The sequence below is a fragment of the Diaphorina citri genome, unplaced genomic scaffold (genome assembly GCF_000475195.1).
Source record: "Diaphorina citri unplaced genomic scaffold, Diaci psyllid genome assembly version 1.1 scaffold337, whole genome shotgun sequence".
NCBI classification, from domain to species: Eukaryota; Metazoa; Arthropoda; class Insecta; order Hemiptera; family Psyllidae; genus Diaphorina; species Diaphorina citri.
Window position 1 is genome coordinate 222795 of NW_007377772.1, and position 25285 is coordinate 248079.

Consider the following 25285-nt stretch of genomic DNA (forward strand, 5'->3'; position numbering starts at 1 on the left):
TCTAACATTTTTCTTTGTAGAGTTTTTGCAAGGGATTCGAGAACAATTTGCAAGGAGTCAACGTTCTTTTCATGCAAAGTGATGGTGGACTGACACCCATGGAGTCGTAAGTTTTTTTTTTTTAATGCTTTTTACAACTTTTTCGGATTTCTAAGAGCTTCCTTTGCAATCTGTTTCCATATTTCAAAATGATCCTTTAACACTGGTGATGCCGCCACTGATCGCTACTCGATTTGTGCTACCCGAACTTTAAGCACGGAGCCGAAAAAACGTCGACCCCGCCGGGAATCGAACCCGGGACCTCCGGCGTACATGTACAGTGTGATACCCACTAGGCCACGGAGGATACTTATGGAGATAGAATATACCTTTTTTATCCTGCCAGAATGAGACTGAAAAGTCCCTTTACTCCCGCAGTCCAAACAAGCAAGATTGTGGAAATTGAACCATTTCCTAAACTTTTTTCACAATGCTGAGTGCACTCCATCTTCTCTATATGGAAATTGAACCATTTCCTAAACTTTTCTCACAATGCTGAGTGCACTCCATCTTCTCTATATGGAAATCGAACCATTTTCTAAAAATTTTACACAATACTGATTGCGCCCCATGTTCTCTATTGTCAGGTTCATAGGGTCGCGGGCTATTCTATCAGGGCCGGCAGGGGGTCTGGTAGGCTACGCTACCACCTCTCCTACGACCGCGCCTGTTATCGGTTTCGATATGGGCGGCACAAGCACAGATGTGAGCCGGTACTATCGGGAACTGGAACATGTGTTTGAGTCGACCAGCGCCGCCGGCATTCCCGTGCAAATACCACAGGTTAGTCATCAGAGAGGGAGCCTTCAAATAGGTCACCTCAAAAGCAATCACCCTAGAGCTGATTGAGAGGCTGGCGAAAAAGGCCGACCCCGTCTGAACACGGGAAAAGAAGAAGAACAAGGAGAATAATTCATTAAAGAAGGAGGATAAAGATCTTCTTCTTTTTTTTTTTTTTTTTTTTTGGTTCGATAAAAGCAACTGAAACAACGGGGGTCTTTTCTTTCTTTTTTTTTTTTTTTTTGGTTCGATAGAATGCACTGTAACAACGGAGGTCTTATCGTTCCGAAATCATAGAGACATTTGTCTCTTATTTATGACAATTTAGGAGAAATCAAGCCGTTCAGAGAACGAACTTTTACTGGTTAACATAAAGTTTTCCGCGGGCGGGAATCGAACCCCCGACCTAGCGCTCAAGGCAAACTTCTCTCCAACCTTACCTAGAGTACACGGTTAGCCCAGTGGTACCGCGCTTGCTTGCCATGCAGAAGGTCCCAAGTTCGATGCCCGCCATCGACAAAAATATGTACTCATTTTACGTAGATCTATTTGATTTTTTTTTTTTTTTTTTTTTTTTTTTTTTTTTTAAGCTAGACAAAAAAACCGAAGGGGCGGGGGGGGGGTGTTTTTTTTTTTTTTTTTTTTTATGTTCTTATTTCAGCTAGACATACAAACCGTAGCGGCTGGAGGAGGCTCCATGCTATTCTTTCGCTCAGGCCTGTTTGTAGTCGGGCCTGAATCTGCGGGGGCCCTCCCCGGGCCCCGATGTTACCGTAACCAGGGCCCTCTGACTATCACCGATTGTAACCTTGTGTTGGGTCGTATTATACCAGAGTATTTTCCGGCCATTTTCGGTCCCAATAAAGATCAGCCATTGGATGAGGAAGGAACTAGAGAAGCGTTTGCTCTACTGACCAAAGAGGTGAGCTTGGTTGTTGTTTTTTTTTTTTTTTTTTTTTTTTTTTTTTTTTTTTTTTTTTTTTTTTTTTTTTTCTTTTCTTTTCTTTTTTTTATTAGGTACATATTTGTCTAGCTGGGGGGCTTTAAATAAGGAGGATACCGGCCTGAAATTTCCCTTGCTAAAGTTTGAGTGCGAAGGGTATCCATTCGTGATTTTTTTGTAGCCAAAACCAAATGCCAGCCCAAAGCAATCGCCCTAGTTAGGGCTGATTGAGAGGCTGACGAAAAAGACCCCGTCTGTACCCGGGAAAAGGCAAAGAAAAAAGAATAAGATATTTGATTATTTCTCTTTTTCAATTAATCTACAGAGGGTTATGTAAATAATTCACCTATAACTAGAGCTGATTTTTTTTTTCTGGGTTTCTGTTTGAACCTTTTCAGAAAATTTTTCCTTGCAACATGCCCCTTGATGGCACGATGCCTGGCCCCCGGTTTATCCGTCCATGATTCTCAGTAATAAAGTTAACCATCATTCAATTCCTTTTCCAGATCAACAAATTCTACAAGGACAATAACATCCCTAAGGTGTTGAGTATAGAAGAGGTTGCCCTAGGATTTATCAATGTAGATTTTTCCTTGCAACATGCCCCTTGATGGCACGATGCCTGCCCCCGGTTTATCCGTCCATGATTCTCAGTAATAAAGTTAACCATCATTCAATTTCTTTTCCAGATCAACAAATTCTACAAGGACAATAACATCCCTAAGGTGTTGAGTATAGAAGAGGTTGCCCTAGGATTTATCAATGTAGCTGATGAGACTATGTGTCGACCCATACGGGCTGTTACTCAGGTTGGTCAATTTTACAGACACTTAACAGTTGGTACACCTAATCAGGTCCGCCTGTCAGGTCTACCTGATAGTGCGTGTGCTCATCAGGTATCAGGTAGACCTGATAAGGTGTACCTGTCAGGTCTATCTGAGAGTGAGTATCTGGATAACACTCGGCCTAACTCTTTCTTCTACCCATCCCAGGCACGTGGTTACGACACCCAGGACCACATCCTAGCGTGTTTCGGCGGTGCGGGAGGTCAACACGCTTGCTCCGTAGCCAGGTCACTCGGTATTAGCTCCGTATACACGCACAGGTACGCGGGAATACTGTCCGCGTCAAGTCCATTATTTTAGAGGGTTACTTAAGTCCACTTTACAAACTACAAATTTAATGAACTTTACAAACTTCATTTTACAGACCTTTAGTTTTTTTCCAGTTTGATAGGAGAAAGCCAGTTGTTCCGAAAACGAACCTTATCTATTTCGAATAAAGCTGATCCTGAACGGGAATCGAACCCGCGACATAGCACTTACAAGGGAGTCGAGCTACCTTTGGTCTTTTCACATTGTTTTGATTTGTTGACGCACTTTATTATTATTTATTATTTAAAAAGAATCATGGGTTTCACGTATTATAATTCTAAGACCAGCCACTCATTATCAGCTGGACCTGACAGGTTGGTACACCTAATCAGGTCGCCTGTCAGGTCTATCTGAGAGTGAGTATCTGGATAACACTCGGCCTACATAACTCTTTCTTCTACCCATCCCAGGCGCGTGGTTACGACACCCAGGACCACATCCTAGCGTGTTTTGGCGGGGCGGGAGGTCAACACGCTTGCTCCGTAGCCAGGTCACTCGGTATTAGCTCCGTATACACGCACAGGTACGCGGGAATACTGTCCGCGTTCGGTATGGCGTGTGCGGATGTTGTGCATGAAGAACAGGAACCTTGCGGCAAACCGTACTCACCGGATGGTAAGTCTTGGAAAAAATCCAATAGTGAAAGGAAATCAATTTAAAATACTCATTTTGTCAAGTCTGATTTTCATCCTTTTTCTTCTCCCTTAGAATGTAACACCGCGGGAATGTCTGTACCAGGAAGTTCTGGAAGTGGACACCAGATTGGTACCCTGTCAAGATGATGAGCTGTTTAATGGGAATGCCTTTGACTCACTCAATGGCGTCAGTGGTGAAATATTCAGTCGTAACAAGGTAAAACAAACAGAAGAGTTGGTGTAGTTTGAAGTGAGGGTAGGGGGACTAGGGGTTAATTTAAAATAATATTTATCAAGAATGTGCCCTTGTCCCAAAACCAATACACTATTAATCTACATAGTATAATGTGATATGAGGAAATGGAACAACAACAACAACAACTAAAAAATAATCTAATCTCAATTTCCTACGTTTCTTTCTTTCACTTTTCCCTCCACACATACAAAATCAACCTATTTCACATTATTCTTCATTTTCTCCCCCCAGAGTTTGACTACTTCGTGGACCGTCTCGTCTCACTTAGTCAGAAATCCATCGCTCACTTCACATCGCAAGGTTACCCCCTGTCCACCATTCGTCTCATGCCCTATCTCCACATGCGGTTCCAGGGCACCGAAGGTTCCCTAATGTGCGGTCCGCAGGTTCGAGTCGACCCGGGTAAACATGCCGATTTGGGGGCCCTGTTTAAAACTGACTTGGTGCCGCAGGTGAAGGCGATATTTTTGGAGAGGTAGGCTCTTGATGGCATTTGCCCCCTTTTCTTCTTAGTTTGGTCTTAGAATCTTAATTTAATTTAATTGGGTGTTGTTATTATTTTCTGTAGCCTCAGTGGCCGAATGGGTACCTTACTAGGCACTAGGCTTGCACACCTCAGGTCCCGGGTTCGATTCAATGTTTTTTTTTTTTTCGGCTCTGTGCTTGGAGTTCGGGGGACACTCAGCCTTGTGAGAACAATTGAGTAGCTGCTTTAATCGAGTAGCGACCAGTGGTGGCATTAGCAGAGTGAAAAGATTACTGAGATATTAAAATTAATTGCAAATGAGGAGGCACTTGGTAATGCTGTGAGTTCCACAAAAGTTTTGAAAAAGCTGTCGGCTTTACCAAAAAGATTCATGATTAGATTTTTTTTTTTAGGATAATTTGACCTTCTAGATAGCTGTTTACTTACATTCCGTTGGTCTGTGCGATATAGGTATAAAGAAGAGTACGGGTTCGTGCTGAACAAACCCATAGTGGTGGATGATGTGCGAGTGAGAGGACTCGCTACTCTGGAGACGAGTACTCAACCGCGAGACAAGTCATTGACCTTGGAATCAGTGGGTGTGAGATCTCCCCCTGTTAAGAAGGTAAATATAAAAAAAACCTCGGTTATTGCCCAGAAATACCCTCTCTAACTGTTATTATTCTTTCCTTGTACGTGAGAATAAAGGTAGAAACACACTACCATCACATTACGTCACGTGATCTGATAGTAGTGTGGCTGTCCTGAACGAAATTACGTACAATATTATGGGAAAACTTTGGACTAGTTTAAACTACATCTTTCTGACTACCCATGACTTCACGTCTACCTAATACAACTCGTAAAAAAAGTCTTGGGTCACTAGGAAGCTATTCACTATGAAAACTCATTTTGTTTTCCAGGTCAGTTCAACCTATTTCCAGCACAACGGTCAGTGTCAAGCCATGTCTACCAATATCTATGACTACAGCTCTCTACAGCAAGGTGACAAGATAGTAGGTCCTGCCATTATCATGAATGAACTTAGTACTATACTGGTGGAGCCGAACTGTGAAGCCATCATCAATGTGACTGGAGATATAGGTGAGTAGAGTCCACTTCCCAAATTTTACGTTAAAAAGTCCAATGGTTGTATCCTGATAGGAAGTATTTTATTTATTTATTTGATTACACGCTAAGCATCACGGCCATGTGTGTGGTAGGAAGTAGGTATAAATATAATTAAAATAAAGAAGAGGTTTGATAGAGGAAACTGTAACTACTGAGGTATCATCGTCCCGAAATGGAAGAGAGAAGAAAGACAGGTAAGAGAAAGCCAGCCGTTCCGAGAACGAACCTTATCTGTTTAGTATAAAGTTCGCCCCGGGCGGGAATCGAACTTGCGACTTAGTGCTTATAAGACAGCTATTTCCTGTGGTTTTCCATATATTTTTGACAAGTTTGAGTTTCCATTTCTCTATACATGTGTACGAGTATTGCATCTGTTATGGTTTTGGATAGACAACCCCTACCATATACGATTATAGGCATAGATTTATCGTTTAGAATTAAAATTTCTTCCGAAACTCATCCTGATTGCCTGATAATAATGGCATTTCAATTTTGTTCCACAGAGATCGCTGTAGATATCAGTAGTACATCTTGTCACATAGACACTCATCTGGATCCTATTCAGCTTAGCATCTTCTCTCATCGCTTCATGAGTATTGCAGAACAAATGGGCAGGTAATACTAGAAGAAATGATTTATTTATTGTTGGAGATGCCAAAATCACTTAAAAAAAAGAGGTTTGATAGAGGAAACTGTAACTGGTAAGGTCTTATCGTCCCGAAATCAAAGAGAGAAGGAAGACAGGATAGGAGAAAGCCAGCCGTTCCATGGACAAACATTATCCCATCAGGATAAAATCCGCCCCGGGCGGGAATCGAAACCGCGGCCTAGCGCTTACAGGGCAAACGCACTACCAACTAAGCTAACTAGGGTGTCAAAAAAAGTCAATAAATAATCAAAATGGAACTTTGTTTTATTCCATACAGGGTGTTACAAAGGACGGCTCACTCCACTAATATCAAGGAGAGGCTGGACTTTTCCTGTGCCCTGTTTGGTCCAGATGGAGGACTAGTGTCTAACGCGCCTCACATTCCAGTACACCTGGGTTCGATGCAGGAAGCTGTCAAATTTCAGGTATGTAAAACGAAGTACGAAATACAAATAGAGGAGAAATTGTATTAATGATTAATATTTACAGTGCTAGAGGTCAGGCTGGGGATTTCAAACAGGGAGTAGACCAGCTTAGTCTAGCTGGGAGAGACTAAACAGGGAGTATACCCGCCTGAAATTCCCCTTGCTAGAGAAACAGCAAAGAGTGAGTGCGAAAGGCATCCACTCGTAAAACTAGTATTATTTCCCTTGCTTTCCCTTGCTAAGGAAATGGGAAAGGTTGAGTGCGAAGTCGTAAATTTGTAGCCAAAACCAAAAAACAGACCAGTCTAGTTAGCTTGGTAGTGCATCTGCCTTAAGTGCTAGCCGCGGGTTCGATTCCCACCCGGGGCGGATTTTATCCTGAAGGGATAAGGTTCGTTGTCGGAACTGCTGGCTTTCTCCTATCCTGTCTTCCGTCTTCGATTTCGGGACGATAAAACCTTAACAATTAGGTACAGTTCCCTCTATCAAACCTCTTTTTTTTAATAAATAAATAACTATTATCGTGAAGTGGTAATGGCACGTAGTAAATATAGGAGAGTCATTAAGTCAAACACAAAAAACCCAGTCCGAGGCTTAGAGGGGCAAACAGCCCTAAAGGATGAGCTAAGCTTCTGCGAATATACGAAATTGGAGAGTTGAGGAAAAAACTGTTGGAAGGACAGCATTTCTTCTCCCCTAGCTTCCATGGATAACTACGCCACTGCTTAGTTCTAAGTATGTATATTTTTCTTCGGCTCTGCTTTAACAAGGCTCGCCATAAAGTTCATGGTAAACTTGAGAAATAAAGGCGACACACCGTAGATATGATTGAAGAAAATCTATTTCTGTTTTAGTGGATGTGCCAAGTCCCACTAATTATAATTAATAGTTGACAATAACTATTAGTTGACAATAGTTAATGGGCAAAAACAATTATTAATGGTGGATTGATGAAGTTTAGAAGTTTCAAGACTGACTTGATCGGTTATAAATGTAGTAATTAGCAGAAACATTGTAGTATTATAAATCTTGAATATTATAGAATTATAAAAAATAAAATAAAAAAAATAGAATCCAGGTGGAATAATCACTGGCTATTTTCGGTAAGTGGTAAGCAGGGGCGTAGGGTGAGAGAAACCGTAGGAAGGAAAGGAATCGGTGCTTCCACTGGCTTTCATGAATGGTTCGCCACTGGTTATAGGAAATATATTAGGTAGGTACCTTTATTTCAGGAAATACAGATATTATGTATGTTTTTTAAGACATAATATCTAATGTAATATCTCAATTTAACCTTTTGTTTTTGTGTGTTTTAACTTTATCCCCTCTGTCAAGGTTAGGATCTTGGGTGTATTAACATCTCATTCTGTAACAAATATTGTCAAATGATTTGTTTGACAGAACGTATCTCTTTTGTTGTATAACTTGGAGAGCTATTCCTAATTATGTATTTCCGATATTTATTACTCTTATTATAGGTATAGAAGAACAATAAATTAGGATCCGATCCAGCACAGTGTTTTGAAGCTATGAATTTATTTTAATTTTATTTTAATTATTTGGTCTGTAACATCATCTCTCTAAACAAATCACGTAAGCTCATTCTCAGCCCAAATTCCCATGATGGCATTCCCAGTCCTATTCCTAATTATGTATTTCCGATATTTATTACTCTTATTATAGCTATAGAAGAACAATGAATTAGGATCCGATCCAGCACAGTGTTTTGAAGCTATGAATTTATTTTAACTTTATTTTAATTGTTATTATTTTTTTTACCTAGGTACATCTCATACTCTGTATTTATTTAAGAATACATTGGAAATTACAAATAAAACACCCCGTCTTTTAATTATTTGGTCTGTAACATCATCTCTCTAAACAAATCACGTAAGCTCATTCTCAGCCCAAATTCCCATGATGGCATTCCCAGTCTTACAGAGATTACTCAGTACACCTAAGTACCTTCTTCCATTAGATAGGTTTTTTTTCGAATAATAATTATTCCTAATCATTACCTGGGACTGATTTTTTTTTTTAATTTGTATTCAAAGCCAAGATTTAATGCTCCTATAATTAGGGATTTTTAATAATTATAAGGTAAATTTATTGATTACAAAAATAATTATTGGCTACTACCATTTCTTTTCAAGATCTTCTCAGGGAGTTAATCAGAAAAGAAAAAAAGAATGTGTAATTTAATTGATTAACCATTTTATATTTAATTATGGGTGACGATCATGGGTAATTTCTTTTGCATCGAAATTATTCGCGATCGGCGCTGAGGAGGCGAAATCTCTTATGATGTAAATTTTCGAAATAGGTAGGTACTACTAGTTTTCTTATTTGGTTCAAAGTCACTGTCACTGGGTTTTAGTGACGGACATTATTCTCCATTTTGTGACAAGCTACACACCTCCTTATATTCACCAAACCTGAGAGGAGCCGGGAAAAGCCTCAGGTTTTCAACCATTTGGATCTAGATATCAACCAAGATGGTATATTTAAAGTACTATCGCTGCTCACTATTCCAAAATAAGCAAAGTAATAGTTGAATTTTCGAAATATCGTTCTTGTTTAGGTAACTACTAGTTTTTTATTTGGTTTAAAGTCACTGTCACTGGGTTTTAGTGACGGACATTAATCTCCATTTTGTGACAAGCTACACACCTCCTCATTTTCACCAAACCTGAGAGGGGCCGGGAAAAGCCTCAGGTTCTCAACCATTTGGATCTAGATATCAACCAAGATGGTATATTTAAAGTACTATCGCTGCTCACTATTCCAAAATAAGCAAAGTAATAGTTAAAATAACTATCGAACTACGAAACATAGGGAAAAAGACCATCATACGTCATTTCGCCCTCGCAGCGACCATTCTGATAATTACTGCCAGTGCATTATTTCGCTGAAATTAGACGTGGCTGAATAATGAACAATTATAATACTGGCTCTTATAGGAGTTGCATTTTTCCCCCCTCTCACTTGGCAACACTGTAAGCGGTCAAATGTCCACGTTCCGTTAAAAAAAATTACATTTTAGTACAAAAGTCACCATTTTGTTACATAAGGGTAATGTGTGTAACATTACCGCATTTGCAAACGAACGTTTGCAAACAATGCGCGCATGGTGTAACATTAGGTACCTGACAGCAGCCGGATCAACTCCGCGCATACACGAACGCTGTTTGCAAGCCAATGTTTGTGGAAAAATGATTGCAAACACTGTTTGCAACACTGTTTGCAAACGATGCGCGCTTGGTGTAAGATTACCCTAAAATTTTGATTATGACGTAATATTACAGAGGGAAAACCTTTGAAAATATCGCAAAACCTAATATAGATACCTAAAGATATGTATCTCAACATAATAGTCAACGGCCGTCGATCGATCATTGTACCACTCTAAAGTTGCCTTCAGAACGAGAGCCCTGGTGGTTTCTGGCTCGTCATAACTCAGCTGGTCCGAGCTCTATGCAAACATCAATCTAGGTGTGAAGCGCCTGAGGTAACCACCTACATGTTGATAAATATTACTGTGATTGATTAACAGGAAAACTATGATGTACCTAAAAGCCAGCCGTTCCGAGAACGAACCTGGACTGTTGAGAATAAAGTTCGGACCTGGATAAAATGAAACCCTCGACTTGACGCTTACAAGGCAGGCGCGTTAACTTCCAAGGTAACTATAGGCTGGTGAATTTAGTTCTTTTAAGCCTGAATGCTTGTAAGAAATATCGTTAACCGATCAGTACCTTACCATTTTATGACTTGGACTCAAACCACCAATCTTCAAATAACTAGGTAATTTTAACTGAACTGCTTTCCATCTCCACCTTTCAAAGGGTAACTAGACTGGCACTTTTTTCTTTCTCCACCCTGTATGAGGTATAATTACGGCTCATAATTTACAAATCGAGCGAGCATTACAAATTCACGCCTCTGAAGCTCACAAAGTATACATCTCCAAGATAGAAGATACAAAGTACATCTACAAGATAGAAGTTAGAAGATCTGGCAACAATTAGAAGATGTGGCAACAGGCAATTCGCTACAGACCTTCGGGTTGGGACCTACAGAGGAGAGGTGGGTTGTCTAGTTGTGCGACTGAATTATGACTTGGAGTTGTACAACTTGTGACCGAGAGTTGTATCTACAGCTAATTAATTTATGATCTGCAGATACCCAGGCGCCATGGTTGGGTTGTCTAGTTGTGCGACTAAATTATGACTTGGAGTTGTACAACTTGTGACCGAGAGTTGTATCTACAGCTAATTAATTTATGATCTGCAGATACCCAGGCGCCATGGTCACGAATCCTATAACGTTATAAACTATTTCCAAATCTATAGGTATGTCAAAGTCAAAGCAAGGCAGCCTAGTTAGCTTAGTTGGTAGTGCGTCTGCCTTGTAAGCGCTAGGCCGCGGGTTCGATTCCCGCCCGGGGCGGATTTTATCCCTAGTTAGCTTAGTTGGTAGTGCGTCTGCCTTGTAAGCGCTAGGCCGCGGGTTCGATTCCCGCCCGGGGCGGATTTTATCCTGATGGGATAATGTTCGTTCTCGGAAACGGCTGGCTTTCTCCTATCCTGTCTTCCTTCTCTCTCCGATTTTAATGTTCGTTCTCGGAACGGCTGGCTTTTTCCTATCCTGTCTTCCTTCTCTCTTCGATTTCGGGACGATAAGACCATAGCAGTTACAGTTCCCTCTCAAACCTCTAAAAAAAAAAAAGTCAAAGCAATGTTTCTCGTGGTTGGCCGGATGGGTAATGATCTGGCCAATCGAGTACTGTTAGCCCCACTCAGGCTGGGTCAGTTTAATGTGAGGAAGCGAGTATTAGCTTGTCCCCGAATGGAGGGTAATACAGAATACACCCGTGACTAAAAACTTAGAAGTTATACAGTGACGTTGAAACCCTTAAAAAATAAACAAAAGTTCACATGAGATGGAAATGAACGTCTAGAAAACAAGAGATAACTATTTAAATTTACCAAATGGACTCCAATAAATTTCAAGAAACAAAATCCCTATCACCACCATCAATAGGTAATTTATCCGACGACTTTATGTTGTGATATGTGATGGCAACTCGGTATTAATCATAATTTATATAGGGTGGTCCAGAACTTGGGACTTGGGTACACCAAACAATTCACCTCAAAAAAAAAAACTGAAAAATTCTGTGATTCTAAGGTTACATACAATACCTAATCCATGACGGGTACAGGAAAGAAAATTTTAGGAGAGCGAAAGATAAGGTAGGTACCTATATCTTGGCAAAGAAACAATGGCTACATTAGACTCGTGTGTTCTGTGTCGTAGCATGCCCAATAGAATTGTCCAGGGCATAATTCCTCTATGGGCATATTTTCCTAGGTGCCCTTACATGGTTCTTGTTTGTTTATTATTTCTTCCTTCTCTCTTTCTTTCTTTCTTCTTCTCCTCCTTCTTCTTCTTCTTCTCCTCCTCCTCCTCCTTCTTCTTCTTCTTCTTCTTCTTCTTCTTCTTCTTCTTCTTATGCCCAATAAAATTGTCCATCCTAAAGTATGCCTCTCAAGAGATGGGCAAGAAGAGACACAACACTTCCCATTTAGGAACAGGAGAAAACCAGAAACTCCAGAATTATTTGCAGTAGAAATAGGTATACGAGAGCAATTTTCCGTCGACTCCAGGAATCGAACCCGGGACCTTCTGCACGGTCCACCCTGTAGTTTCAAAACATCATTGAGTTCACCTTTACTGGAAGACCCTTTATTATGGAGAATTATTCCTGAGCCCTATCAGTGCTTTATGTTAATGTGACCCGATGGAAAAATTGGGATCAATTTTCTACAAAAACCGAAAGGAACTTGGTTGTCATTTTTTATGTAAATCAGTAAAGATACTTGTTAGTAAATGACGACTGATAAATGACTGATGCATTCGATGTGTAAGTGACAGTAAGCCTCAGGCTGTCAACCATTTGGATCTAGATATCAACCAAGATGGTACCTATATTTAAAGTACTATCGCTGCTCACTATTCCAAAATAATTAGACTTACTTTATCATGGACACTCGTTGCTATCTTGAAAGCCCAGGAGAGGTTAGGTAGTAGAACAGCCGCGGTAGACAGTTGTCATTTTTTATGTAAATCATTATACGCGCTTGTAAATGACGACTGATAAATGACTGATGCATTCGATGTGTAAGTGACAGTCAACAGCGCTAACGGCTGGCCCTTACGACGATACAGAGTGTAAATAATATGTACCTACCTAAAACTACCTAAGACCTGACCTGAGTAAACAGTGTAAGCAATGGGTGCATTTTACTAAACTTTAATTGGAGATTTTACGGTCGAAATCGTCCATTACCACACTTTTTCCCATGTAAAAAAAAAAATCGAAACTTAGATTACATACCTATTTACCTACATCTACATACCTATTTACCTACCTACAAAAATCCCATGTAATTTCACTCGTCCTCAGGGTATTTTTTTTAATGGTGGGATTTATAGCAAAATTCCCACAAAAATCTCGTCCTCAACACGCTCCCCTGTGCCAGATCCAAGAGATTTTCGATTTCGAGAAAAATCCCATGACAACAGAAGGGGGATGGGAGTTTACTTTTCATAAAACGTCCCTTTCCCACATGCTTTCCCTCCATAAAATCCATAAATTCTTTGTATCTTTGTTTATTATTTATTTTTGACCTCGAGGTTATTTTTTATTTCTTGTTTCTTTTATTTCCGTCATGCGTCATTTTTAGTTCAGCCAATTTTCTGTATAGCTCTTTCTTGTTTCTCAGACCTCAAGAGTCAACTTTGAAGTAAAATTTCGTTTTTCGTAGGTACTTACCTAATAATAGTTTTCTCAACCTGTGACTGGGGTCAATGGTAAGGAGTATCACCTTATCAATAATTTCAACGAGGAAGAATTTAAATCACAACTACGTGCAGTGTTGTCACGTGGAATCACCAGTGTTGCCATTGTACTCATGCATTCTTATGCGTAAGTTTTCTACTCCCCCCTTTTTTTTAAGAGATTTGCTAGAGCAAACTCTAAAAACGGATAAAGTTTTCCCTGGGCGGGAATTGAACCTGGGACCTGATGCTTACATGGCCGGCATGCTACCCTCCAAGGTAAATAGACTAGAAGTTAATTGGGCCAAAGATTAAAACAAAACGCATCAAATATTTGACTAAAATCTGCCTCTTATTTGTGTTTTGTGTTCCCCATAAAATGTCAAAATATGTGAGTTCTTGGTTAGAGTGTGGGGGTAAAGGGACTTTTCAATGCTATCCCAGCAGGATAAACAAGATATACCTATTCTATTCTATTCCATCATTTGCAGGGTTCACGATCAGGAGTTACTACTGGGTCGGATAGCCAGAGACCTTGGGTTCGCTCACGTTTCTCTGTCACACGAAGTTATGCCCATGGTGAAAATCGTAGCTCGTGGCAATACCACAGTCATTGATGCTTATCTGACGCCACACATTAAACAGTACCTCACGGTAAGGCAAAATTAATTCTTTAATCCCCATGATATTTCAGCCATTTTTCTCCCCCTTTATGAAATGAAATAGATACACTTACTTGGGTGATGTTTCAAAGTCATAGAGCAGGAAAAATAAGGAAGAACGGAATTTTTCTTTTTCTTCTACGACTTCTAAATACCGAGATAAATCGATTTAAAAATACCGGTAAATCGTGAAGTTTGACGTCACGGCATACGTTCCCGTAGGCGATGACGTCATAATTCATGACTCGCTTCGTTTGTTTGTGCGCAAGCGTTTCTGCGCATTTTGACGTGAAATCTGACGTCACAACTCTTTGAACTTTTTCATTAGAACGGCAATTAAAAATTGAATTTTCGACCTTTTAAAGTTACTTTTTCGGAGTTTTGACCTCAGATTTGGAATTTTCACAACTTTTCATGTAGGAATCGACCTTTCATTAAAAATATTTTCCCAATTGCAACTCCTCCATTGCCGTTTGCTGCTCTGTTTTTTCTGTAAAAATATAATATTTTGTGTTATCTATTTCTTAACCATATCTATTAACAAAAGTTTCAAGTTTGCTAGCTTGTCTATTTTCTTGAGCACATCTACTAATACTTTATTTTGTAGATTTATTCCTCTATGGGCACATGTACCTAGGTGCCCTAACATGGTTCTTGTTTGTTTATTATTTCTTCCTTCTCTCTCTTTCTTTCTTCTTCTTCTTCTCCTCCTCCTCCTTCTTCTTCTTCTTCTTCTCCACCTTTACCTTTATCGATTCCCACTTTTGCGAGGTCCATGTAATGTGTCAGTCTCCTCCTTCTTCTTCTTCTTCTTCTCCACCTTTACCTTTATCGATTCCCACTTTTGCGAGGTCCATGTAATGTGTCAGTCTCGGATTTTTCACAACTTTTTACGTAGGAATCGACCTTTTATTAAAAATATTTTCCCAATTGCAACTCCTCCATTGCTTCAACTAACTCCATGTACTAAAAATTTGAAAGAGGGAACTATGACAATAAAGGTCTTATCGTCCCGAAATCAAAGAGACAAGATGGGAGAAAGCCAGCCGTTCAGAAGTTAAGTTTGTTAATTCAATTCTACTGAAACCCATAAGTTTGTCAACTAGTTTGAAAATAAATAGCAGTAGGTTTTAGATTTTTCACAGCTTTTTACGTAGGAATCGACCTTTTATTAATATTTTTTTCCCAATTGCAACTTCTCCATTGTAGATGATACCATAAATAAAGTAGATGATACCAGAGTACATCCGTCTTCGGACCCAGGTCCCAGGTTTGATTCTTCACTCATATGAGATTGAAGAAGCATCACTTCACATATTAGCTACACTCAGCTCTGGTACTTCTGGGAGTACAATCATACGGGCAATTAATAACTTTACTGTACAAATCACAGAACTCTATGATGACGTACGAGTGAGAGGACTCGCTACTCTGGAGACGAGTACTCAACCGCGAGAGAAGTCATTGACCTTGGAATCAGTGGGTGTCAGATCTCCCCCTGTTAAGAAGGTAAATATAAAAAAAAACCTCGGTTATTACCCAGAAATACCCTCTCTAAGTGTTATTATTCTTTCCTTGTACGTGAGAATAAAGGTAGAAACACTACCATCACATTACGTCACGTGACGTGATAGTAGTGTGGCTGTCCTGAACGAAATTACGTACAATATTATGGGAAAACTTTGGACTACATCTTTCTGACTACCCATGACTTCACGTCTACCTAATACAACTCGTAAAAAAAAGTCTTGGGTCACTAGGAAGCTATTCGCTATGAAAACTCATTTTGTTTTCCAGGTCAGTTCAACCTATTTCCAGCACAACGGTCAGTGTCAAGCCATGTCTACCAATATCTATGACTACAGCTCTCTACAGCAAGGTGACAAGATAGTAGGTCCTGCCATTATCATGAATGAACTTAGTACCATACTGGTCGAGCCTAACTGTGAAGCCACCATCAATGTGACTGGAGATATAGGTGAGTAGAGTCCACTTCCCAAATTTTACGTTAAAAAGTCCAATGGTTGTATCCTGGTAGAGAATGCCATAGGCATTAACCCCACCCTTGATCAAACTTTATTTTGTATTTATATGTAGATACATTATGTTACCATCTGTAATATACTGGTGGAGCCGAACTGTGAAGCCATCATCAATGTGACTGGAGATATAGGTGAGTAGAGTCCACTTCCCAAATTTTACGTTAAAAAGTCCAATGGTTGTATCCTGATAGGAAGTATTTTATTTATTTATTTGATTACACGCTAAGCATCACGGCCATGTGTGTGGTAGGAAGTAGGTATAAATATAATTAAAATAAAGAAGAGGTTTGATAGAGGAAACTGTAACTACTGAGGTATCATCGTCCCGAAATGGAAGAGAGAAGAAAGACAGGTAAGAGAAAGCCAGCCGTTCCGAGAACGAACCTTATCTGTTTAGTATAAAGTTCGCCCCGGGCGGGAATCGAACTTGCGACTCGCGCTTATAAGACAGCTATTTCCTGTGGTTTTCCATATATTTTTGACAAGTTTGAGTTTCCATTTCTCTATACATGTGTACGAGTATTGCATCTGTTATGGTTTTGGATAGACAACCCCTACCATAGTGCTTATAAGACAGCTATTTCCTGTGGTTTTCCAATATTTTTGACAAGTTTGAGTTTCCATTTCTCTATACATGTGTACGAGTATTGCATCTGTTATGGTTTTGGATAGACAACCCCTACCATATACGATTATAGGCATAGATTTATCGTTTAGAATTAAAATTTCTTCCGAAACTCATCCTGATTGCCTGATAATAATGGCATTTCAATTTTGTTCCACAGAGATCGCTGTAGATATCAGTAGTACATCTTGTCACATAGACACTCATCTGGATCCTATTCAGCTTAGCATCTTCCACCAACCTCTAGCATTACTCCCTCTCAAAAACTTGGAACCCAAGATTCTCAGTTGTTGCCCTTGAAAAGAATTAAAAAAAGAAGAAGGAAGCCAAGTGATGTTGCTGCTCTAACCTTGCAAAAGAAGGCTGTATTGGAGGATCTAAAGTTGTACATACCAGTTGAAAAAGAAGAGGCATCCTCTTCTAACCTAGGAGGTGCAGAGTGCTAGTACAACCCGCTAACAATTTCCGCCACCCAGGCTGGCTCTTACAATGATACAGAGTGTAAATAATAAATAATGTACATATCTAATACTACCTAAGACCTGAGTACACAGTGAATTAGTGTAAAATGTAAATAATAAACTGTAATTGGAGATTTTACAATCAAAATTGTCGATTACCACACCTTTTCTCAGGTAAAAAAATCTTAATCTTAGATTACATTTTCGGTTAAAATTTGGTGATGCGCACTACCTATGAAGTATGTTTGTGAGAGGACGACAATAAAAATCCCGTGTAATTTCACTTGTCCTCAGGGTATTTTTTTTAATGGTGGGATTTATAGCAAAATTCCCACAAAAAACTTGTCCTCAACACTCCCCCTTGTGTTAGATCTGAGTGTCCAGGCTCGTCATTGGAGAGAAAGTCACAAAAGATCAAAACAGGTCGCACTGACATAGGGCGTTTATTAAAGCCTATGGCCCTACTTATGCCAGTACCAATAGTCAGAGAGGGAGCCTCAAACTAGGTCAGCCCAAAAGCAATCACCTGATTCAGAGTCAGGCGAAAAACGCCGACCCCATCTGAACTCGGGAAAAGGAGAAGAACTAGAAATCATTAGAGAGGGAGGAAAAAGAATATTAACTTATCAAAGCAGGTAGGTAGACTCGGATTTTTTTCTTCTTTTTCCGGTTTGATAGAGGGAACTGTAATAACTGAGGTCTTAACGTTCCGAAATCAAAGCGACAAATATGACGAGATAGGAGAAATCAATCCGTTCAGAGAACGAACTTTTACTGGTTAACATAAAGTTTTCCGCGGGGGGGAATCGAACCCCCGACCTAGCGCTCAAGGCAAACTCTCTCCAAACTTACCTAGAGTACACGGTTAGCCCAGTGGTACCTTGCTTGCCATGTAAAAGGTCCCGGGCTCGACGCCCGCCATCGACAAAAATATGTACTCATTTTACGTAGATCTATTTGAATTTTCTTTTAATATTCTCATTTCAGCTAGACATACAAACCGTAGCGGCTGGCGGAGGCTCCATGCTATTCTTTCGCTCAGGCCTGTTTGTAGTCGGGCCTGAATCTGCGGGGGCCCTCCCGGGGCCCCGATGTTACCGTAACCAGGGCCCCCTGACTATCACCGATTGTAACCTCGTGTTGGGCCGTATTATACCGGAGTATTTTCCGGCCATTTTCGGTCCCAATAAAGATCAGCCATTGGATGAGGAAGGAACTAGGGAAGCGTTTGCTCTACTGACCAAAGAGGTGAGCTTGGTTGTTTGTTTTTTTTTTTTGTTTTTTTTTTAGGTAGGTATTTGTATGGCTGGGCGACTTTAAACAGGGAGGATAGAGGCCTGAAATTTCCCTTGCTAAAGAAATAGCAAAGTTTGAGTGCGAAGGGCATCCATTCGTAATTTTTTTGTAGCCCAAAACCAAATGTCAGCCCAAAGCAATCGCCCTAGTTAGGGCTGATTGAGAGGCTGACGAAAAAGACCCCGTCTGTACCCGGGAAAAGGCAAAGAAGAATAACACGCTAAGCATCACGGCCATGTGTGTGGTAGGAAGTAGGTATAAAAATAAAGAAGAGGTTTGATAGAGGAAACTGTAACTACTGAGGTATCATCGTCCCGAAATGGAAGAGAGAAGAAAGACAGGTAGGAGGAATAAGATATTTGATTATTTCTCTTTTTCAATAAATCTACAGAGGGTTATGTAAATAATTCACCTATAACTAGATCTGATTTTTTTTTCTGGGTTTCTGTTTGAACCTTTTCAGAAAATTTTTCCTTGTTGTTGTAGTAGCGGCTTTAGCTTTCGCCGAATGGCGATAGCAGAATAAAGAAAAGATGTCTTTTGTATCTGTTATACACCGGGGTGATGTTCTCTAGCTCTAGCCATGTTAATTTGGCTGGCTCGTCCTGAACCGCAGTCAACCATCGTGAGGACTTGTGCTTGGTCTTTAAAAGCAGAGAGAACCCTTTGAAGAACTGCCAGCTTGCTAGGCTGGTTAGGGTTAGCTGTTCTCCTCCCTGTTTATAGTCCCACAGCCAGACGCTAGTCTTCTCTCTGTTTAATGTATAATGTCCCCTAGCCAGACATCTTCAATCCTCGAAAACTATTGCTACAAGGAATCAAATGTGTGCCTGGTCCCCCAGTTACTAATATAACGCCTTCCTCAACTGCATTAACAAGGACAAACGTACTCCTATTAGACTTTCATTATCGTGGACACTCGTTGCTATGTTGAAAGTTGAAAGCCAGAAGAGGTTAGGTAGTAGAACAGCCGCGGGAGACACTAAAAGTTCACAGAAAAAATATGGCAGAACACGCGAAGACCGAAGGTTACGAAAACTGTGAACTTTTAGTGTCTCTTGCGGCTGTTCTACTACCTAACCTCTTCTGGGCTTTCAACTTTCAACATAGCAAAGAGTGTCCACGATAAAGTAAGTCTAATCAATGTACCTACTTCAAAAAGTTGCATTTTAAAAGATAAAACACTACGAAATTTTTGATTGAGTAAATTGATAAATTACCGCATTTATGATCCTCGTATACCCTTGAGTTCTTTCTATCCCAATTCTTGGTAACTACCTATATTGTTTTGAAAAAGGTCAACCATTCTTTAAATCTTTTGAGGGATTGTAAAGTTTCTGTTGTGTATGATGGTGGTTTCGAACCAGTGTATTTCGGTTTTCCAATATCCAATATTGGCTAGAGTGAATTGATTCAATCCTCAGTCTTGATTTTCACTCTGGTGAGTCTACACAAAATAAATTCGTTCCAATGTTCTATTTTCAAAGTGATCTTTTCTTACTACATTAGAACTCCAACTTAACAGTTGGTACACCTAATCAGGTCCGCCTGTCAGGTCTACCTGATAGTGCGTGTGCTCATCAGGTATCAGGTAGACCTGATAAGGTGTACCTGTCAGGTCTATCTGAGAGTGAGTATCTGGATAACACTCGGCCTAACTCTTTCTTCTACCCATCCCAGGCACGTGGTTACGACACCCAGGACCACATCCTAGCGTGTTTCGGCGGTGCGGGAGGTCAACACGCTTGCTCCGTAGCCAGGTCACTCGGTATTAGCTCCGTATACACGCACAGGTACGCGGGAATACTGTCCGCGTTCGGTATGGCGTGTGCGGATGTTGTGCATGAAGAACAGGAACCTTGCGGCAAACCGTACTCACCGGATGGTAAGTCTTGGAAAAAATCCAATAGTGAAAGGAAATCAATTTAAAATAATATTTATCAAGAATATGCCCTTGTCCCAAAACCAATACAGTATTAATCTACATAGTATAATGTGATATGAGGAAATGGAACATTGCCTTGCATTGTACCGTTTCCCTCTTCCCAACCATAACCCATTACCACCTAAATTTAGTGACAGAAAAATACGACTGTACTTGTACATGGAATATGTTTCAAAGGGTTCTCTCTACTTGAAAAGAACAAGCACAAGTCCTCACGATGGTTGACAGCGTTTCAGGACGAGAAAATTTAACATGGCTAGAGATCACCCCCCTGGTGTAATGCTGCTAAAAGAGATATTTTCTCTATTTTGTCATCAAATCATCACTTTTCGGCTATAGGTAAAGCCGCTACAACAACAACAACAACTAAAAAATAATCTAATCTCAATTTCCTACGTTTCTTTCTTTCACTTTCACTTTTCCCTCCACACATTCAAAATCAACCCATTTCACATTATTCTTCATTTTCTCCCCCCAGAGTTTGACTACTTCGTGGACCGTCTCGTCGCACTCAGTCAGAAATCCATCGCTCACTTCACATCGCAAGGTTACCCCCTGGCCACCATTCGTCTCATGCCCTATCTCCACATGCGGTTCCAGGGCACCGAAGGTTCCCTAATGTGCGGTCCGCAGGTTCGAGTCGACCCGGGTAAACATGCTGATTTGGGGGCCCTGTTTAGAACTGACTTGGTGCCGCAGGTGAAGGCGATATTTTTGGAGAGGTAGGCTCTTGATGGCATTTGTCCCTTTTCTTCTTAGTTTGGTCTTAGAATCTTAATTTAATTTCATTGGGTATTGTTATTATTTTCTGTAGCCTCAGTGGCCGAATGGGTACCTGACTAGGCACTAGGCTTGCACACCTGAGGTTCTGGGTTCGATTCAATATTTTTTTCGACTCTGTGCTTGGAGTTCGGGGGGACACTCAGCCTTGTGAGAACAATTGAGTAGCTGCTTTAATCGAGTAGCGACCAGTGGTGGCATTAGCAGAGTGAAAAGATTACTGAAATATTAAAATTAATTGCAAATGAGGCACTTGGTAATGCTGTGAGTTCCACAAAAGTTTTGAAAAAGCTGTCAGCTTTACCAAAAAGATTCATGATTAGATTATTTTCTTTTTAGGATTATTTGACCTTCTAGATAGCTGTTTACTTACATTCCGTTGGTCTGTGCGATATAGGTATAAAGAAGAGTACGGGTTCGTGCTGAACAAACCCATAGTGGTGGATGATGTGCGAGTGAGAGGACTCGCTACTCTGGAGACGAGTACTCAACCGCGAGACAAGTCATTGACCTTGGAATCAGTGGGTGTGAGATCTCCCCCTGTTAAGAAGGTAAATATAAAAAAAACCTCGGTTATTGCCCAGAAATACCCTCTCTAACTGTTATTATTCTTTCCTTGTACGTGAGAATAAAGGTAGAAACACACTACCATCACATTACGTCACGTGATCTGATAGTAGTGTGGCTGTCCTGAACGAAATTACGTACAATATTATGGGAAAACTTTGGACTAGTTTAAACTACATCTTTCTGACTACCCATGACTTCACGTCTACCTAATACAACTCGTAAAAAAAGTCTTGGGTCACTAGGAAGCTATTCACTATGAAAACTCATTTTGTTTTCCAGGTCAGTTCAACCTATTTCCAGCACAACGGTCAGTGTCAAGCCATGTCTACCAATATCTATGACTACAGCTCTCTACAGCAAGGTGACAAGATAGTAGGTCCTGCCATTATCATGAATGAACTTAGTACTATACTGGTGGAGCCGAACTGTGAAGCCATCATCAATGTGACTGGAGATATAGGTGAGTAGAGTCCACTTCCCAAATTTTACGTTAAAAAGTCCAATGGTTGTATCCTGATAGGAAGTATTTTATTTATTTATTTGATTACACGCTAAGCATCACGGCCATGTGTGTGGTAGGAAGTAGGTATAAATATAATTAAAATAAAGAAGAGGTTTGATAGAGGAAACTGTAACTACTGAGGTATCATCGTCCCGAAATGGAAGAGAGAAGAAAGACAGGTAAGAGAAAGCCAGCCGTTCCGAGAACGAACCTTATCTGTTTAGTATAAAGTTCGCCCCGGGCGGGAATCGAACTTGCGACTTAGTGCTTATAAGACAGCTATTTCCTGTGGTTTTCCATATATTTTTGACAAGTTTGAGTTTCCATTTCTCTATACATGTGTACGAGTATTGCATCTGTTATGGTTTTGGATAGACAACCCCTACCATATACGATTATAGGCATAGATTTATCGTTTAGAATTAAAATTTCTTCCGAAACTCATCCTGATTGCCTGATAATAATGGCATTTCAATTTTGTTCCACAGAGATCGCTGTAGATATCAGTAGTACATCTTGTCACATAGACACTCATCTGGATCCTATTCAGCTTAGCATCTTCTCTCATCGCTTCATGAGTATTGCAGAACAAATGGGCAGGTAATACTAGAAGAAATGATTTATTTATTGTTGGAGATGCCAAAATCACTTAAAAAAAAGAGGTTTGATAGAGGAAACTGTAACTGGTAAGGTCTTATCGTCCCGAAATCAAAGAGAGAAGGAAGACAGGATAGGAGAAAGGGATTGGATTATAGGCACAGATTTATTGTTTAGAATTAAAATTTCTTCCGAAACTCATCCTGATTGCCTGATAATAATGGCTTTTCATTTTGTTCCACAGAGATCGCTGTAGATATCAGTAGTACATCTTGTCACATAGACACTCATCTGGATCCTATTCAGCTTAGCATCTTCTCTCATCGCTTCATGAGTATTGCAGAACAAATGGGCAGGTAATACTAGCAGAAATGATTTATTTATTGTTGGAGATGCCAAAATCACTTAAAAAAAAGAGGTTTGATAGAGGAAACTGTAACTGGTAAGGTCTTATCGTCCCGAAATCAAAGAGAGAAGGAAGACAGGATAGGAGAAAGCCAGCCGTTCCGAGAACGAACCTTATGGTTTAGGACAAAATCCGCCCCGGGCGGGAATCGAACCCGCGGCCTAGCGCTTACAAGGCAGACGCGCTACCAGCCAAGCTAACTAGGGTGTCAAAAAAAGTCAATAAATAATCAAAATGGAACTTTGTTTTATTCCATACAGGGTGTTACAAAGGACGGCTCACTCCACTAATATCAAGGAGAGGCTGGACTTTTCCTGTGCCCTGTTTGGTCCAGATGGAGGACTAGTGTCTAACGCGCCTCACATTCCAGTACACCTGGGTTCGATGCAGGAAGCTGTCAAATTTCAGGTATGTAAAACGAAGTACGAAATACAAATAGAGGAGAAATTGTATTAATGATTAATATTTACAGTGCTAGAGGTCAGGCTGGGGATTTCAAACAGGGAGTAGACCAGCTTAGTCTAGCTGGGAGAGACTAAACAGGGAGTATACCCGCCTGAAATTCCCCTTGCTAGAGAAACAGCAAAGAGTGAGTGCGAAAGGCATCCACTCGTAAAACTAGTATTATTTCCCTTGCTTTCCCTTGCTAAGGAAATGGGAAAGGTTGAGTGCGAAGTCGTAAATTTGTAGCCAAAACCAAATGTCAGCCCAAAAGCAATAATTCTAGGACTGATTGAGAGGCTGACTAAAAAGGCCGATTAGCAGTAGAGACTAATACGATTATTGTCAAATTCTCAATCAGTGTTCAGTGTAAAATTTCGTACCTTGGTTCAGATTGAACCCGCATTCTCCTGTTTACTAGGCGACCGCCTTAATGTCACTCTGTCTGAGTGATTGGTTGAACCAATTTGGTTCACAATCTTTATTACCTAATTACTTATGTTACTTATTGATGGGATATTTTCCAGATTGATCACCGCAAAGGTAATTTCAAGAAAGGCTCGGTCATTTTGTCCAATCATCCCAAAGCAGGAGGTTCGCATTTACCTGACCTGACAGTTATTACTCCTGTGTTTATTGAGTAAGTATTTGATTTATTCAGAACCAAAGTTCATTAAACTTGAAAAAAAAGAGGTTTGATCGAGGAAACTGTAACTGCTAAGGTCTTATCGTCCCGAAATCGAAGAGGGAAGAAGGATAGGATAGGAGAAAACCAGCCGTTCCGAGAACAAACCTTATCCTTTCAGGATAAAATCCGCCCCGGGCGGAAATCGAACCCGCGGCCTAGCGCTTACGAGGCAGACGGGCTACCATCCAAGCTAACTAGGCTGGCTTAAACTCACGGAAAATAACTTTTACTTTTTTTCTATTTTTTTTTCAATATTGGTCAAACTTTCACATTTCAGTTCACAGCCCGTCGAGGAGGGGCCCGTGTTTTTCGTGGCCAACCGCGGCCATCACGCCGACATAGGAGGTCTGACCCCGGGTTCGATGCCCCCTCACTCGCAGAAATTAACGGAAGAGGGCGCTGTTTTCGAGTCGTTCGATATCGTGCGAGACGGCGAATTCCAAGAAGCTGCCGTCACTGCTCAACTGATGGAGCCGGCCAAATATCCAGGCTGCTCGGGGACGAGGAATTTGCCGGACAATTTGGCGGACTTGAAGGCACAAATTGCCGCCAATCAGAAGGTGAGAGAATGTTTTTTTTTGATGTTAGGTTTTTTTTTTTGAGATATTGGAAAAATCCTACAACGCTGCAGTGAGCACAAAAATTGTGATATAATAACACAAAGAAACTGCATTTTCATTAACCTTTTGTACTCCAATCGAAAAAAATCTCGTATAGGGTCCATGGCATGGATGACATACCAAGAAGTAATAATAATAATGATAATAATAATAATTATTATTATTTTGGTTATAGGTAATAAAGAAACTGATGTTATGTTCCGCAGGGCATTTCTCTCGTACAGGATGTGATACAACTGTACGGACTCCCCGTAGTTCAAGCCTACATGAAGCACATTCAAACCAACGCCGAACACTCGGTGCGAGATTTGCTCAAACAGGTGGCACTC

At 40.4% G+C, this 25285-nt stretch overlaps 1 protein-coding gene and 1 long non-coding RNA gene across 2 annotated transcripts; both read left to right on the top strand.

The window, feature by feature from the left end:
• On the top strand, positions 1–25285 carry LOC103507722 (5-oxoprolinase; the record flags this gene model as incomplete). The annotated part of the gene is given in 27 exon segments (XM_026822509.1): positions 1–106; positions 627–822; positions 1481–1741; positions 2452–2571; positions 3327–3531; positions 4039–4282; positions 4745–4898; positions 5197–5377; positions 5908–6019; positions 6331–6478; positions 13360–13469; positions 13813–13975; positions 15247–15492; positions 15781–15961; positions 16811–16942; positions 17482–17495; positions 18099–18359; positions 20088–20292; positions 20831–21074; positions 21530–21683; positions 21982–22162; positions 22693–22804; positions 23035–23157; positions 23468–23615; positions 24176–24288; positions 24614–24896; positions 25163–25285. Coding segments are annotated over 27 exon segments (4449 nt in total), but the record flags the coding sequence as incomplete, so codon positions are not given.
• Positions 16091–16880, top strand: LOC113466819. Its single transcript, XR_003391105.1, has 2 exons — positions 16091–16156; positions 16811–16880. It is a non-coding gene; the product is annotated as an uncharacterized LOC113466819 (long non-coding RNA).